General features: G+C 35.1%; 1 protein-coding gene across 7 annotated transcripts in view; it reads left to right on the forward strand.

Annotated features, from left to right (window-relative positions):
* The window catches only part of EML1 (EMAP like 1), a 119927-nt gene that overhangs the window by 94189 nt on the left and 11595 nt on the right, over positions 1–14143 (forward strand). For all 7 annotated transcript variants that reach the window (XM_048947817.1, XM_048947815.1, XM_048947816.1 and 4 more), the window contains 9 exons: positions 1766–1915; positions 3413–3482; positions 5277–5387; positions 7579–7674; positions 8211–8345; positions 9665–9764; positions 11923–12077; positions 12711–12836; positions 13098–13229. In XM_048947817.1, the coding sequence (XP_048803774.1) occupies positions 1766–1915; positions 3413–3482; positions 5277–5387; positions 7579–7674; positions 8211–8345; positions 9665–9764; positions 11923–12077; positions 12711–12836; positions 13098–13229 (1075 nt within the window). The remainder of the gene's footprint in view (positions 1–1765; positions 1916–3412; positions 3483–5276; positions 5388–7578; positions 7675–8210; positions 8346–9664; positions 9765–11922; positions 12078–12710; positions 12837–13097; positions 13230–14143) is intronic.

A 14143-nucleotide genomic window follows, 5' to 3' on the forward strand; every position in this document is an offset into this window, starting at 1 on the left:
TTTGAGAGCAGCTCGTTTGGTAAGCGGGAGGTCTGAAACAAAGGCTGCAGGCCAAGAGAAAAGAAAAGGTCAAGATAACATTTGCTGAAGTGCCAGCTCACCAAATCAAAGTTGACGGCACGAAATCTGAGTGTGGGAAATTGTGAGGAGGAGAGATCAACCCCAGGAGTTTAAATCTGAGGAAAAAGGATGGCTAGAAAGAAACTGAATGTTTGACAACGGCAGTCGTGCGGTTGAATGCAGCATTGTTCCCAACAGGAAGAATGGTAAAGAAAGGAGATTTTTCCTAAAGAATGCAATCTTTTCCATGTAATAGCTTTTTCTAGGCACAGTGATTTCTTCCTCATGAAGGTCTACAAAATATTTTTACCTTTTTAAAAAATTCTATTTCTTACACTAACATGAGCTGCTAATTTGTTACCAACTTGATTATGTTTTGCTGTACTCAGTGAATGTTGTTGACTTCAATTGGTTGTGCCTTTACAGAGAACAATAAGTTTAAACAAATTGAGTAAAGTCTGTGATCTAGAGTAGTATCTTATCTTTACAGACATGTTAGGAATTGATAATAAGTGCTTTATAACTTAAAAATATTTGTTACTTTTTTTTTTGTAGTTAATTTTTATTTCTTCAGATTTAAGTATCTCAAATTTAAAGGAACTTTGGCTAAAAAATGCCAAATTGGGAATTTAAATGTTGTATTTTTGAATTTTAAAATATATTTTTAATGTTTGTGCATGCAGTTCATTACATATATTAAAAACAAACATAAGAAAACAGCAGTCAGCTGTTTTTATTTTTAGGAGTAAAATAACTGTAGTCCTTACATCCTGTAGTCCTGTGCTAACATGGATCTTTTAGTTTGGCTGTGTTATCACTGATTATGGAGGGAATAGTGCACAAATATATTTATAGTATCAGGTGATGGAGGGTTTCAGCAGTACCTTTCTATATATCCATTGTGGCCAGATTCTCCATAATGATTGAATTACAGTGCTCTTCTGTTTTGCCAGGATTCTGCTAATATTGTTCCTCTCTTTTACCATAAAAAGGGAAAGCCAAAATAGTTGTAGTCCCTGATGACTTCTCATAAAAATAAAACTACGTAATTTGACTGAATTCGCATTCAGTCTAAATGAGATTATTTCTGGATTAATTCCAGTTAGTTTATTGAATTAATTTTAAATTAGTGTTGATATGATGAGCATCAGAATCTGGGCCACTGCCTTTTAAATGCTACAGAAATAAATCAGAATGTATGATGTAACTGTTCTATGTTTTTTTTATCCATCTGGTTGGTAATGACCAGGATAATGAAATCAATCAACCTGAACAAAGGATAATGCAGTCCCCCCTAATGTAATGCAGGGAGATGTACTGAATGGCTTACCAGTGTTTCCATCAAGTCCAAGTTTTTATTTTGTCAACCCGTATAAGTGGTAAACGCACTTAGGACAGCATTGGAATTGCTGTGCTGTCTTAGTCTCGCATTTAGAAAATTTTGGAGGATACTGAAAGGGTGCTATGGCTACAAAATGCTGCCTTTGTCTTTTCTACTGTGTATTTTTTTTATGTGATATGTAGATTTTTCAGGCACTCAAGCAATGAAATGCTTTGGCTCTCTCTACTGTTCTGGAGGTTTTTAAGTGATAAAGCTGTGCTCAAGCGAGGAGAGGCCAACTATCAGGAATTTTGTTTCATTTTTCCTTATTTTTAACATTCTTAATTCATAAATAACGTTACTGCAGCTTGACAAACATGCTAGCTATGGATATCGGGGCCGGGACTGTCGCAGTAACCTGTATCTTCTTCCAACGGGTGAAACTGTGTATTTCATCGCATCTGTAGTCGTGTTATTCAACGTTGAAGAACAACTTCAGAGACATTACACTGGTCATAATGATGACGTGAAGTGGTGAGTTACCTATTACACTTCAGATTTCTTTTCTCTCAAAACAATATCTATCCTGTAATACTTTATTATCTGTTAAGGTAGTTTTGAAAATTCAAATGATGTAACCTCTCAAGTCAGGCATATGTTGGTTCTGTATGCCTAACAGTGTACTTGGACAATAGCATAAAGGTCTGGCACCCATTATAAAGGTGTATTTACTTGAGAAAACTTACTTGCTGTAACTTGCTCTCTTTACATCAAAAATACAAACATGAAGAAATCTGATCATAAATCTAATTTTAATTGCTCTGTTTTTGGACTAATTAATTATTGACTAATTTAGGTTCCCCTTGCTTCCTTTTTCAAGTAGGATAGAATTATTAATCCTCATATACGTTCTTTCCTATTTTCCTCAGCAGTTTTTGAGCATGTCTGTACCATGGCAGATATCCTACACGCTGCTTCAGAGCTATCCGGTCTGTCTGCCATGCAGGCATGCCAGCTTGGGCTTCAGTGATTTCTGTTTTCAAGTTTACGGGTGCTGGATATCAGGAAATATCAATATCATTGAATTGGCATGTAAATACATGGTTTATCTTGACTGTATTCATCTAATTGCTGAGAAAGAGCACCCAGATTATCTGATGAGCCCTAACGTATGAACTGAGCTTGACATCCCTTCTTTAAATTTAACTTTATGAAACAGCTGTTATCCATGAATCCCCAAAATAGACCTGATAATCAAATCTGTGTTGTGTGTTTCATAAAACTGAATTATTTGTATAATCTAATAGTTTTACAAGGAGATTTTAACTTGGACTTGTTCCATCTCATTTTTTAATTTTTCTAACTCTTCAGAAGTTTCAAATCTTTCTTCTTTATGAGAAAGAGGGATACAGTTCTCTGTTAAAAAGCTGGATGAATTATTGTCACCATTCATTTCTCAGGGTATTTCACGTGTAGAACGGTATGCAGAGCAGCTGAAGTGAAAAAAGAGTTAAGATAAAAATTTAGGTGAAAGTGGACTCTGCTCTTCCCTCTAGGCTGTGCTTTAGTACAGAATTTAGTACAGACTGCTTTTTTCTTAGAGAGTTTCTTCGCTGAGTACAGTGTTAACAATTTTAATTTTAGAAAACAGTCTGATTCTTAATTTCAGCATTACTATCTCTCAGTAACTACAGGACTTTTTTTCTTTTTTCCTAACCTTTTGAAGAAGAATTTGGTGTCACCCCATAAGAGCTGCTGAATATCTGGTCAACACATTCCATTAAGTGATTTGTCATATGTTTGAGTGAATAAGTGTTTGATCTGAAGGACTGTGTCTAGAATGTGCTTACCTTACTGACCAGACCATCATATTTTTAATAAAAAGCATAAAAATAATTTAGCCAGTTCTGGTTTCATGCTTTTAAAATGTTGATATATATGTTTGTCTAACTAAAATAAGGCTATTTGCTTCAGTATCTGGTGAAAATTTAATGTATAATAAATGGATTTAATGGCTGTTTCTCTTTTCAGCCTGGCTGTCCATCCTGACAGGATCACTATTGCAACAGGTCAAGTTGCAGGTACATCCAAGGATGGAAAAGTGAGTAACCCCTTTGTTGACATACCACTGTGTTTATTTCACAAGTATGTATAACTGAGTAGATACATGTCATATCCTTTTCGTGTTGCATTTGAACTGGTTTTAAATGGTGGAGTTGAACAGAATTAAAATTTAATTTGAGAATGCCTCTTGCACAATATCAAGTTTAATTCTATTGCATTATCAAGATCAGTCAGTCATTTCTGGTTCCATTACTTATACAGAGAAAGGAAATTTGGGAGCTGGTCTCTAAAAGAGATAGAAAAGGATACAAGGGAAACCTGAGAATGAAGACGGAAGTGGGAAAAAGAAGAGAAGCAGGGGGGTTTCATTGAACATTATAGCACTTCATTCCTGACCACAGCTACCAAGACAAAGTATAAATAAAATGGACACCTTTTTCCTGGGGAAAAAAATTTCATTATCAGGACAAAAAATGATTTCCTTATTACTGTCTCTATTGTGAAGCTCACTTACAAGCTATAAAATTATTCAATTTGTTACTTATCCTTGCTTTTAAGACCTAAGACAAAATGAGAACGAATGAATACAAGCGGAGGTAGGAAAAGGGTGAATAAAAAGTTTCTGTGTAATATGCAGCTGATTCATAGTGCTGCAAAGTTTTTGACAGACATCAAAGAGGAATTGTAAGGGAAGTTTTAAAAATCATGCTTATATTGAGGATTTAAGTAACCGACAAAAACAACACCCACTATGATATTTATCTAAATATAATATTATCTAAATTATCTAAATACAATATTCTGTTACTCACTTGGCTTCACTTCTGTTGTGTGTTGGAGAAATCTCTGGTATTTCTTTTTTTGAGCTTCATAGATGCTTATGTTTATGACTGTATTTGTGAAATAAAATCTAAAATTTTGATGTATATGGCTAATCCTATGTAAAAGTCATTTCTATAAGAAAAACCCACAGAATTAAATATAGCTTTTTTCCTTTTTCATTAAGAGGAGGGCAAAAAAAAGGTTCTGTGTTAAATTGCTAGCTGTTTTGAAGATGAAACTTACTCAGTGTGTGCTTACAGGGGTTGCCCTCTAGTGGCTTTGAGATACATTTTCTTCTAGTCATTGTGTATGCACTGGGGGTCCTTCTGTGTTACCGATGTCTGCAATTGGGGGGAGGGAAGTGCATAGTTTTCATGGATGAGCAGGTGTTCTTGGGCTATTATAGGTACATTAATTTGGTTAGTAGGAAGAAAAACAAGCAAACAACTTAGTAATTATAATTGTAAAGAACGATCCCAAATATATAATTCTCTCCTATGGCTATTTTTATGACATTGGCATTAATTAGTTTGGAATTTCTTAACCTTTTTGCACTCGCTCTTTGATGTAGATTGATCTAGTGGTTGACAAAACCCTGCTCATGTCACAGGGGTTGGAGCTTGATGATTTCCTTTCCAGCCTAAGCCATTCTATGATATGAATTATTATGTTTGATGATCTTGGACCTGCCGGTAGGTCCTGTGTTGCAATGCTATCAATAAGTTTTCCCTTTACAGACACTTGAATATTCTTCATTAACTTCTGTGATCTAGCAGAGATGGATGAGATTTGATATGCTGTACACTCTGGATGGTCAATTCTAGATATTGGCTCTAGGCATAGTAATGAGCAAATAATTTATAGTGTATGTGGTCAACTCTAGACAAGTTCCAGTAGCTTTCATAACTTGTATTAAAATGTTTTTTGGATGCACTCACAATTTTATTTTTAATCCCGATGTTTTTGTCCAAAATTGTTTCAACAGTTATGTCTGTGTCTATTTTTACAGCAATTACCACCACACGTACGTGTTTGGGATTCTGTAACTCTGAACACGCTGCATGTCATTGGAATGGGTTTTTTTGACCGAGCTGTCACTTGCATTGCTTTTTCTAAATCTGTAAGTAGAGTAAAACAATATTCATATTGAGAATGTCTGCTAAACAGGTCTATGGAGCCTTGCAAATTCTAGCTTCCTTAACAAAACCAATGTCCAAACTTTCTTTTAGTCTCTTTTCTTAAGCTGCTTATTTAGAGGAAGAGAGCTTACAGTTGTTTCCAGCAATTTCTGCCATTATTAAAGTTAGCAGTATTTCAGCAGTCTTAGAGGTCTACCTTGTGCATACCCTAACGTGGAGTCAATTTCTTCAGGGACAGATGTTTGTAGAAGAACTTATGTTTTTTCTTTAATCATCTAATTGAGATTCTCCCTCTGTTAAATAAAATTAAGTTACTTTCTTAGTGTTGTTTTTTCTCCCAGAAAGACTAATGAAAGACCTTTATATTGGCCTGTGCCTCAGATTGTGGACTTAGAAAGTGGGAGTACCATGGGAGAGGCAAAATCTTTCACTTGAAAGCAGCAAAGGCATATGGTAAAGGGCATTAAAGAGTTGTAATCAAGTGGTTAGCCTCATGGCAACATACTTTAAATTCTTGTCCACCAAGGTGAAAAAAAAAGATGACATACGTGGTATCTAAGTCCTGTATAAAAACATGAGTTTGTAAACTGTCACACAAGTTTAGAAAAGAGTGTATATATTGCTGTCCAATTGTCTCATTGACATTTCAAAAAAAGAGAGGAGTAAATTATGTGTTTCATAGGCAAAATGTACATCAGTGAAAGTTTCCACAAGTACATGAAACTTATTGGTGACAATATTTTATAGGAATTAAAGTGTGGAGTAAATTGGGAGAGCTGAAGGTGAAAGAATGCAGATCAAGATCAGCTTTGGAGGATAATGTTTGCTTTATAGTAGAGTATTGTTATTGGCAGATGTCACAAGAAAGTGAGTGTTTAATGTGTTTATGCTGTGATTTCACAGTCATAGCATTGTTTCAAGCATCACTTCCCATTCTATAGCAGTGTTGCTTTTCTCATTTCAGACAGCCCTGTCTTCAGGCTGCTAATTCCTGTCTGTCTCCTTTTGGTTTGTGTTGGCACAATTATTTCTGTAGCAGTGTCTGAGATATGTACTAGGGAGCTAATCCATCACAAAAGCAACCAAGCAAACTTTTATAATACAAAATGAAGTAGTTTGTTTGGGCCTCTTTCGTTCTTTTTCCTCCAAAACCAATCTGTTCCCTAAACAGGGAACAGCCCTGTTGATAGCCCAAACTTTTGTGCTGGCAGCAACAAGTGGCTGTGCTATGTGTGGCAGATACAAAACTCTCAGAATTGCTGCCAAAGGAATGCTTGTGTAACCATAGGCTTGTTCTGTTCCAGCAAGCTCAGGTGCAGTCAAAGCTAGTGTGGTTAATACCACCAACAATGCGATAAATATGCACGTCTTACTGCTTTCCAACCTATTCAAATATCTCTTGATTATTTATTCTACTATAGCCAGAAAACTAGGAATTAATCCCTCAAGATAAGAAAAAATGGTCTGAATGCTACCTTTCTGTATAGCTGCCACTTGGAAAAAGATGTCAGTGGTTATACAATTGTTGCTACTGAGACCTGTGATGTCATCATCTCCCCTCAGTTACGCTGAGTATCAGTTGGATCTTCATCAAGTAATCAAGAAAAATGGGTGTGGGGAAGATCTAGCTAATCTGGTACATGAAGAAAGGCTAAACTGATTAGGGCTGTTAAGATTAGAAAGGCTGACAGAAGACCTAATTATGAAAAAGATGTCTGTCAGAAATAAGTCATTTATTTTCTATTTTGTTCCCTAATTTTGATCCATTATTCATATATAATGAGTAAAATCATTCCCTGTATCCACAGCAGATCTGGCAAGAAGTAATTGGCCAAGAAACAAACTCAGTATAATCACCAGGAAAAACCTCAGAGGTGCAGATGATGATGTGTAGTTTGCTTTGGGAAGATCTGTCACTAAATTTTTAAAGAGAGACACTTCATTCCTTATGAAATCTGATTTTCTGCACTTTGCAAGTGTTCCTCTTCTAGATCCCTTTTAAAAGTCCAGTGAATAATTACATTTCAGGAAATTCTCTAGGATAATTAGAATTGCAGCAAACTGGTAAATAAGTCATATTCATCTATATGTATTTAATTATTTTGAATGTTTTCCTGTATGTTTCTAATGTTTATTGGTTGCTACATTAATGTTTTCCATGTTTTGCAACAGAATGGAGGAAGCAGCCTTTGCTCAGTGGATGACTCAAATGACCACGTGCTTTCTGTGTGGGACTGGCAGAAGGAAGAAAAGCTGGCAGATGTGAAGGTGTTGCTATAAGATATTTGTACCAAGCTCTTACGTGTAGATCAGAATTTTTTCATCATAAAATGTCTTTTATAAAGAAGACATTGTGCCTTTTTAGCTCTTTCCATTTTATAAAATCAAAGAACATGAGGAAAGGGAATGTTTCTTTTCACTATTGATTTCCCAAATAGCTTTTTTATTAAAAATAAAAATAAAAATGCTGTGTTCAATCTTGAATTTAGTAGAAAGGCCTATGCCTCAATGGGAGGACAAAGTGCTGAAAAGAAACATCTTAAACTAAGTTTCATAAAGAGCTATGCACTAGCTGAAGTAGTTTTGAAGGATAACCTTAGATACCAACTTAAAAACACAATGTCTTTTGGCTGTTTTTCTTCAGAATATTCTATTAAAACACCTTAATCTACTCTGACAAATAAGAGGATTAAAAGTTTTTCTTGTATGAGGAGTTGATCAATTTATCTAACTAGAGAATAATTTCATCTTTGTTTTTTTTGAGTTTTAAATTTTGATACGCTGTTTTTCTTTTTTCTTTCAAGTGCTCTAATGAGGCTGTATTTGCTGCAGATTTTCACCCTACTGATACAAATATAATAGTTACTTGTGGAAAATCACATCTTTATTTTTGGACGCTAGAAGGGAATTCCCTTATTAAAAAGCAAGGATTATTTGAGGTAAAATTTTAATTTTGTTTATACTAATTGTACAATCATATGGAGGTAAGGTTTGAGGAAATCAAAGCAGCATGATCATGATTAAACTTGAAACTTTATAGAACTGTAGACTGCACTTGTGTTATCATCAGTTATGATGAATAAGTCTTTGGAGTGCAATGTAAAAGCAACTTGAGCTTCTTTTCAGGGCTGGTAAGTGCTGAAGTAATTTCTTTGCCCACTGGATGTTTGCATGGATTGTCACTACAACGAAATTTAGAAATGCAGTTGTATTCCTTTTCATATATTCTTTATAGTACCTAAAAATAAAATAGTACCTGTAAAATAAGATTACTTTAAAACTCCTTATGCTTACCTCAAGTTAAGAGAAATAGAGATGTCTTTTTAAATTATTTTTTAAATTATTTGATTGGAGGGAAGACAATCTCCCTCCTAGTGCAGTTATAAATTCTGTGAATATCTTCTGATTTACTTCTGTTCTGCTCAGATACGTAGGCATACGTAATAAAATCCAGATTGAGCTGGATGCTATTTGATAAATATTTTCATTTCAAGGTCTTGATAAGGCTTTGTTCTTAAATACAGACTAAGCTTCACAGCAGTGGCATGCACAAAGGAGCAATGTTTGCAGTGACTGTAGATAACTACAGTAGGGCCCAGTTAACTGCTTGTGGAGTTGTTAATTGCAAGTATAGTAAAAAAAAAAAAAAAAAAAAAAAAAAACTGTTTAGCTATGTATGACCATGCAAACTAGCAGTCAATAAACTTTGTAAATAATATCTTGAAACATTATTAGCTTGTAAAATTTGTCCTCTTATACATTTTTTGCTATTTGTTGCTGCCAGCACTTTAAATTCAGGGTCTCAAAACAAAATTTCTGTTATCAAACCTTAGGATTCTTTCAAGAGGTGATTTCTTAAGCTTTATATTGCAGCCAAACATTCTCATAATACTTGTTGTTAAAAATACTCGTAACAAAGCTTGCATTCATCTTTGGCCATTTCTAAATACTTTAAGAGTTTGAGATATGGAAGTAATTCTGTTCATATTTGAACATTCCAGGTCTTGGTTCAGGCAACCTCACTGGATGCATCCATAACTTGTAGCTGAACAGTGTCATTTTAGGACTCCATCCTCAAGTGATGTCATATTCTCATATTGATTCATATGCTCATATTGACTGTTTAGACTGTAGGAATGTTCTTAACTCCATCTGATTAATAGTAGAATTATATAAGACTAAACTAAATGACTCAAATGCATACAGTTAAGAATGGGTTGTGTGGTGCTGTGAGTGTATATTTTTCATAACCATACAGAAACAAGAGAAGCCAAAGTTTGTCCTGTGTGTGACCTTTTCTGAAAATGGTGATACTATTACAGGAGACTCGAGTGGAAACATTTTGATTTGGGGGAAAGGTAAGAAAAGATTGAAGTTAATAGTGAAAATTTATTATAAACAACTCTGAATTTTATATTACACTTCAGTGTATTCTCATTTTAAGAAGAATAAATTCTGTTTATCTTGTGCTTTGTAAAAGCCATTCCAGTCTGAATTCTCCAGCTCTTAAAAAACTTACACCTGACTGCCGCAACACAAAGTTGTGTAGAAATGTTCCTTGTGATCAAATGTTGAATCACAAAGCTTTACTGGTAAATAAGAATTTTAATGACAGTAAGAAATGTCAGGAAAAATTAATTTCCTTAATCAAGATGATAACAAGAAACACTGTTAAACATAATCGATGATCTCAAACTCTTACTTATGTCACCACTCTGTATTGTGTTTGCAAAAATTATGCCTGTTGACATATCCTTTAAAGGAGAACAAATAGGTTTGTTTCCTTAGGATGCCAGGTTAAAATATATGCATGTGGAATTGAATTCTGCAGCTTTATTTCAAAAGAACAGATGAATAGGACAAACTTCTTAAGATACATTTTCTAGTAAGAGAAGACTATTTTAAGCAGCAGAAGGCAAATTCTGCTGGAAGACAAACAGTAGCGATATCCTAAACATTTACTTAGTATGTGAGATGCAGTGCATAGAAATAAGGAGAATCTCCTAAAGGAAGCTTATTAGTAAAAGAGTAAGGAATATGGATGACAGTGGCTCCTTGTTTACTTTGTGCCTTTTCCCAAAATACATAAAGTGAGGGACAGACAACCTGGAAGCAGCACGGTGAATCAGTTACACAGTTGGACCTTACTCATTTGTTTTTTGTAGACTTTTGCCATCTGAGGACTATTAGCTAAGAAGCTATTAGTTTTCTGTTTGTGCTTTTGGGCAGTTGGTATATTATGGCACTGTTGTGGATGGAGCTGAGTGTTGTTTTTGAACCTCAGTTTCTTTTTTTTATTCTCCTTGTCTTTTTCCTTTAAACCAAGACATTTGAGCACTGCAATGAAAATAAGAAACTGTGTAGTCCCTCCCCTTCCTGCTCTTGGTTATTTTGGACTGACAACAAACAAGGGAGATAGTGGCAGCTGCTGGCGTGGCAGGGTCAGTGCAGTGCTCAGGTGCCAATTTGCTTCATGCCAGTGCTCTTTTCTACTTTGGCTGCAGGTGATCTGTCCTGACCCCATCCCAGAAACAAAAGGGAATTACTTTCTATCTCCTCGCCTCTGTTGTTTTTTGGAGTTGGAAAAAAACAAAAACAAACAAAAAAAAAACAAAAACAAAAAACCCAAACGCCACCACCTTTGTTTTTAATTTCTTACTTTAGTACAGCTTAGTGCAACTAATTTTCTATGTTTTTGCTGTTTTTCACTCAGAGCTTTATGTTCAGGGCTGGACTGATCCCACCAGTACAGAGCAGCCCTAGGGAGAAGTTCCCTTATTTGAAAGCATTTGTAGCTGACACGTTGTGTCCATAGGTGTGGCTAGAAGGAAATGTGATTCTGTGGCTGACAGAACAATTCTTTCTTCCTAACTTGCACCCATCCCTCACTTGGGCTACATTTAATACATTTTTAAGTAACAGAACCACAAATAATTTATTTATATTTCATAACTGTAACAATTCTCAAGTTAGAGATGTTTAATGTAGTTGTTTTAGAGGTGTATTGATGCTAAATAGGTACTTGAAAATACTACATTCATCAATAAAGAGGTACTGGCTCTCTTGGGATGTGATTCAACACCTTATGCTAGACCAGAAAAGTCTTGTCGCCTTGTCTTCAGTACAAGCAAGGTTTCTGATGACTGTGAGGTGTCCTTGGATGATAAAAAGTGATTGGGTTGTTTTGTTGTTAATAATGTGTGTAGTGCTACTTCAGATCAAACATGAAGTCAACTTCCCAAGAAAAGCGTTAAGGGAACCTGTTGAGCTTTATTTGTATTTGGCTAGGAGTATGAATACTTCTCATTTTTGCCATGCAGGAGAATATATTCTTAGGACTCATGTAGTCTCTTTTGTGGATACGAGTGTTTTGGCACAACACTCCATTCCTACCATTAGCATTCTTTAGGTGCAATCCTTGGCAGGTAGAGAAATGGAGAAAGAAATAAAGCCCGGGGAAAAAAGAGCTATTAAGCTGAGTGCTTCACTAGCAGTGTTTCTTCTCCTTATATCCAGGCACCAACAGAATAAGCCATGCGGTTCAAGGGGCACATGAGGGTGGAATATTTGCACTCTGCATGCTGCGAGATGGCACGCTAGTGTCAGGAGGAGGAAAAGACCGAAAGTTAATATCTTGGAATGGAAATTACCAAAAACTTCACAAAACTGAGGTGAAATCACCTATCTTTAAATTTACTCTGTTACTCAAACTGAAATTCAAACTGCCTTTTGAAATCATTTTCTTTCCTTTCGGATACGCATTCTGTGAAGAAACAAATCCACAGTAAAATGTGATATCCTCTGATAATAAGCCTGTGGTACCTAATAACCTGTTCACCTTTTTTAGTATTCCTTGATATTTTAAAGTTTACATTTTTCTCTTGCATTTTATATTGGAGGCTAGTAGTGAATCTTTCAGAACCTATGCTGCAATTAAAGGCACATACCTTGCAGGTGTACTGTATACAAGTGATAAAAAGCCTGATAATATCTCTGAATGAAAACACTTAATCTGATATCATAGTTGCAGTTAAAACATGATCAAGTTAACGCTGCGTGAAAGAACCTTTTCTCTTTGAAATTATTGGCTTATCTTTACAAATATAATGTTCTATAGATAAGAATTGTTTGATGCAAGCTGTTATAAACTTCTGGAAATCAAGAATGTGTATTCCATCCATTTTGTTTCTTTGCTGTGCAGCACTTTAAAATGCATTTGCTAGGCCATATGCCTTTAAGAAAAAAAGTCATACTTGACAAATCATCTTATAGTCTGACCACTATGTTGTCTGTTCTGAACACAGATTCCAGAGCAATTTGGTCCAATAAGAACAGTGGCTGAAGGAAAAGGTGATGTTGTGCTAATAGGAACTACCAGAAATTTTGTCCTACAGGGGACACTGTCAGGAGACTTTTTCCCTATAACCCAGGTAAGCTGTTGCCTTTCAAGTCTTTAGGTATGTAGTAGCTACAAAAGTATGGAGTCAACCATAAGTTTCCTAAATATGAATCTATTTCATTTGTGATTACAGTACTTTTGGCAAGAAATGTAACTTAATAGTTATTGCTTTGGACAGATGCTAACGTAGTTTTCTAATGTGTTAATACGTAATTTACTCACCTTAAACTTCTTTAAACGTGCTTAGCTTTATTGTTATTGTCCTCATTTCAAAATGTGTTTGTTTGTATAGGGTCACACTGATGAGCTGTGGGGACTTGCAGTCCATTCCTCTAAACCTCAGTTCTTCACTTGTGGACATGACAAACACATTACCCTCTGGGATGCTACGACTCACCGTCCTATCTGGAACAAGATTATAGAGGTACAAGTTTTTAAACGCAAGTTGACTCCTACAGCGCTTCTCAGTTTGAGTTTTTAATACAATTATTGGTGTGAAGTATCTTAGTGTTAGCTCTAAGAATCAAAAGTGGGTGTAAAAATTTTTCTGAAAATGGAAGACTATTAAAACCAAAGTTTTTATGCCCTGGGTTGTGTGGATGTTTGTGCTGCATCACGTTGAGGTGTGTTACTGACTCTCAAAACTTTTTTTTTTTTTTTTTTACTAGGAAATGTTAGGAAGTATTTATAATTTAAAAGTATTTCTGATCTGGTTTGCACTTGCTGGTAATAGTGAAAAGCAAAGAAGAAAAGAATCCTTTGGTGTCTTTTTTAGTTTTTATCTGTGTTCTATATTTTATTGGGATTTTAATACATTGCATCCACAAAAGAAAACACATCTTTTGGAATGTATTGTCATGTCTCTGATATCAGTTTCATGTCTAGGTACAGAATACAGAGTACAGACTTGGTTTTTTGTGGTACTTAGGCACTCATCTGCTCATATGCACACTCCTATTGGCTACGTGATAACACGATCTTAATTTTTGCATGGATCTCCAGGAACAGATTTTTTTTGAACAAATTTTTTGACACCAATTCTATCTCTAAATATTTATCCAAAAGACAACATTATTTTCTCCCAGAGACTGAAGTGATGCTTTTGTTTCTGATTTGAGATGCCACCGTTGCTTTTTTTCTTTTCCTCTAATCAGTCTTCTATTCACATCTTGTTATAGGTGCATTCTTTGGAGATGAGTATACTGAACAGTATAATCCAAGCTTTTTTTCTTTGTTTCTTATCTCTCTTCTGTATAGTGGAAAAATTGTTTCACGAAAAAAAAAGAGCCAGAAAATGGCATGCGTATATATATGAAATACTCAGGTCTACAAATAAAA

The sequence above is a fragment of the Lagopus muta genome, chromosome 6, assembly GCF_023343835.1.
Source record: "Lagopus muta isolate bLagMut1 chromosome 6, bLagMut1 primary, whole genome shotgun sequence".
NCBI classification, from domain to species: Eukaryota; Metazoa; Chordata; class Aves; order Galliformes; family Phasianidae; genus Lagopus; species Lagopus muta.